Source organism: Hyla sarda, chromosome 2 (assembly GCF_029499605.1).
Source record: "Hyla sarda isolate aHylSar1 chromosome 2, aHylSar1.hap1, whole genome shotgun sequence".
NCBI lineage: Eukaryota > Metazoa > Chordata > Amphibia > Anura > Hylidae > Hyla > Hyla sarda.
Genome location: NC_079190.1, coordinates 276,339,073 through 276,341,330, shown reverse-complemented (window position 1 = coordinate 276,341,330; position 2,258 = coordinate 276,339,073). Strand labels below are relative to the sequence as shown.

Below are 2,258 nucleotides of genomic sequence, written 5' to 3'. Positions count from 1 at the left end.
GTTATCAGATAATACTAGGACCGGACAGTTTCAGGGTTATCAGATATTACTAGGACCGGACAGGTTCAGGGTTATCAGATATTACTAGGACCGGACAGGTTCAGGGTTATCAGATATTACTAGGACCGGACAGGTTCAGGGTTATCAGACATTGGTAACCTCAGGGAAGACGTCTCCATATAAAACACTTATAGAGAAGCGTCTTCTTCTGAGGCTGCGATGGTCTTAGTGTTATCTTGTGGTTCTGTGCTGGACATTTCTGCTCTGTATGAAGGATCTATTGTATAATGACAGGAATGATAACATGTTGTCTAATGTGTTCACTTATCTCTCTCTCTCTAGTGTTTTCAGGCTCTGACCTGTGACCATGGCCTCTCCACAAGACCCATTGCTGAAGGAGGAGGAAGAAGCAATGGAGGACCATAGTGATATGGATGTAGAAAAGGGCGATATCCCTGAGAGGCAGAACCTGCCATCTCTAAGCGTGATGTCCACCGCACGTTCCATCATCACCGTAGTGATCCTCGCCTTTGTTAATTTGCTCATCTATGCAAATCGCTCCAGCGTGGCGGGGGTGCTGCCTTATATACAGAAAGCATATGACACCAATGCTAGTCTGTCCGGCTTATTGAATACATTGTTCATTGGAAGCTACGTGCTGGTCGCACCAATTGCCGGATATTTGGGCGACCACTGTAATAAGAAATATACTGTTTGCGCAGGAGTCATCGTTTGGCTGAGCATGACACTTACCCTGTCATTCATCCCTGACGGGTACTTCCTGCTCTTCCTGCTGACGAGTGGACTGGTTGGGGCCGGAGAGGCGACTTTCTGCACCATCGCCCCCTCCATCATTGCAGACCTTTTTACAAGTGACCAGCGGACCCGCATGCTGAACGTGTTTTACTCCGTCATACCTGTAGGCTGCGGACTAGGATACATCATCGGGCCCAAAGTGACTGATGCAGCAAGGGGCGATTGGCACTGGGCATTTCGGATCACCCCTGGCCTGGGCCTCATAGCTGTGGCTTTGATGATTTTGGTCACAAAGGAGCTTCCAAGAACGACTACAAACAGGAAGAAGAACAACAAATCCCAGAAGTTTGCCAAATGGGCGACAGATCTGAAAAAACTATTTAAAAATCGAAGCTTCATGTTCACCACCATGGGATCGACGGCTGTATCCTTCATAGTGGGAGCCATAGGTGTATGGGGTCCGTCATACCTGACCCACGCACGAACACTCCTACAAGAGAAGGACCCTTGCCGTGCTGAACCGTGTGACTATCACGACATCCTAATATTTGGTGTGGTTACAGTCGTTTCCGGCATTCTGGGAGTTGTAGCAGGGACGGAGATAAGTAAAAGATATCGCAAATCCAACCCACGGGCGGACCCGCTTGTGTGTGGATGCGCGATGATGCTCTCCGCCCCTTTTCTTCTGTTGGCATTGACTTTTGGCAACATCAGCCTCGTTGCCACCAACATCTTCATCTTCATCGGAGAGACGCTTCTGTCAGTAAATTTCACCCTCATATCTGACATTATACTAAAAGTAGTAACTCCGTGGAGGAGATCTTCAGCCCTGGCCGTGCAGATGACAATCTATCACCTCCTAGGTGACGCCGGCAGCCCGTACCTCATCGGCCTGATATCTGACACCTACGAACGAGGATATGCCAAATCCCCTCTTCTGAAATACCGCAGCCTGGAGTATGCCCTCATGACCTGCACCATAATGGCAGTCATCGGAGGGGCCTTCTTCATGGCCACGGCCCTATATATAGAGAGGGACGAAAAAGAAGCAGAGATGGAATCAGAACCTCCGTCATCCTCCTCCTCCTCACTGCTTCCTGCCGATGAGGACCGCGCTTCAGACTGAGGAAAAGTCATTGCTTACCTTTATCTCGTTTACTTCATTAAAAAAAATTAAGAAAAACATAACTGCATTTGTTCTATGTTCCACTTTACCCCTTATTCTCTACCCAGGGGCGGACACAGACAGCAGAGGGCCCTTGTGCAAAGAATGTGCCTGTGCCCCCCCCCCCCAAAACATCAATTGTTCAGCACCCCCCCCTCCATGTGTCACTTACTCAGGTGGACCCCCATATGTCACTTGCTGTATAAGTTTCTAATTATTTATTAAGGCCTCCCATATGCCGCAGCTCATTCAAGCCCCCCACATTAGGTAGCATAGATTCCCAACATTAGGTAACATAGATTCCCCACATTAGGTAGCATAGTTACCTCACATTAGG

General features: G+C 48.5%; 1 protein-coding gene across 1 annotated transcript; it reads left to right on the top strand.

Annotated features, from left to right (window-relative positions):
• Positions 1-352: 352 nt before the first annotated feature.
• Positions 353-1,962, top strand: LOC130357871 (protein spinster homolog 1-like). The gene has a single exon (XM_056560618.1). The coding sequence runs from the start codon at positions 368-370 to the stop codon at positions 1,880-1,882; it is 1,515 nt and encodes a 504-aa protein (XP_056416593.1). The 5' UTR covers positions 353-367; the 3' UTR covers positions 1,883-1,962.
• The last annotated feature ends 296 nt before the right edge of the window (positions 1,963-2,258 follow it).

What these genes read in the sequence shown, in the direction of transcription:
- LOC130357871 (XM_056560618.1), top strand. Translation starts at nt 368, where the DNA reads ATGGCCTCTCCACAAGACCCATTGCTGAAGGAGGAGGAAGAAGCAATG.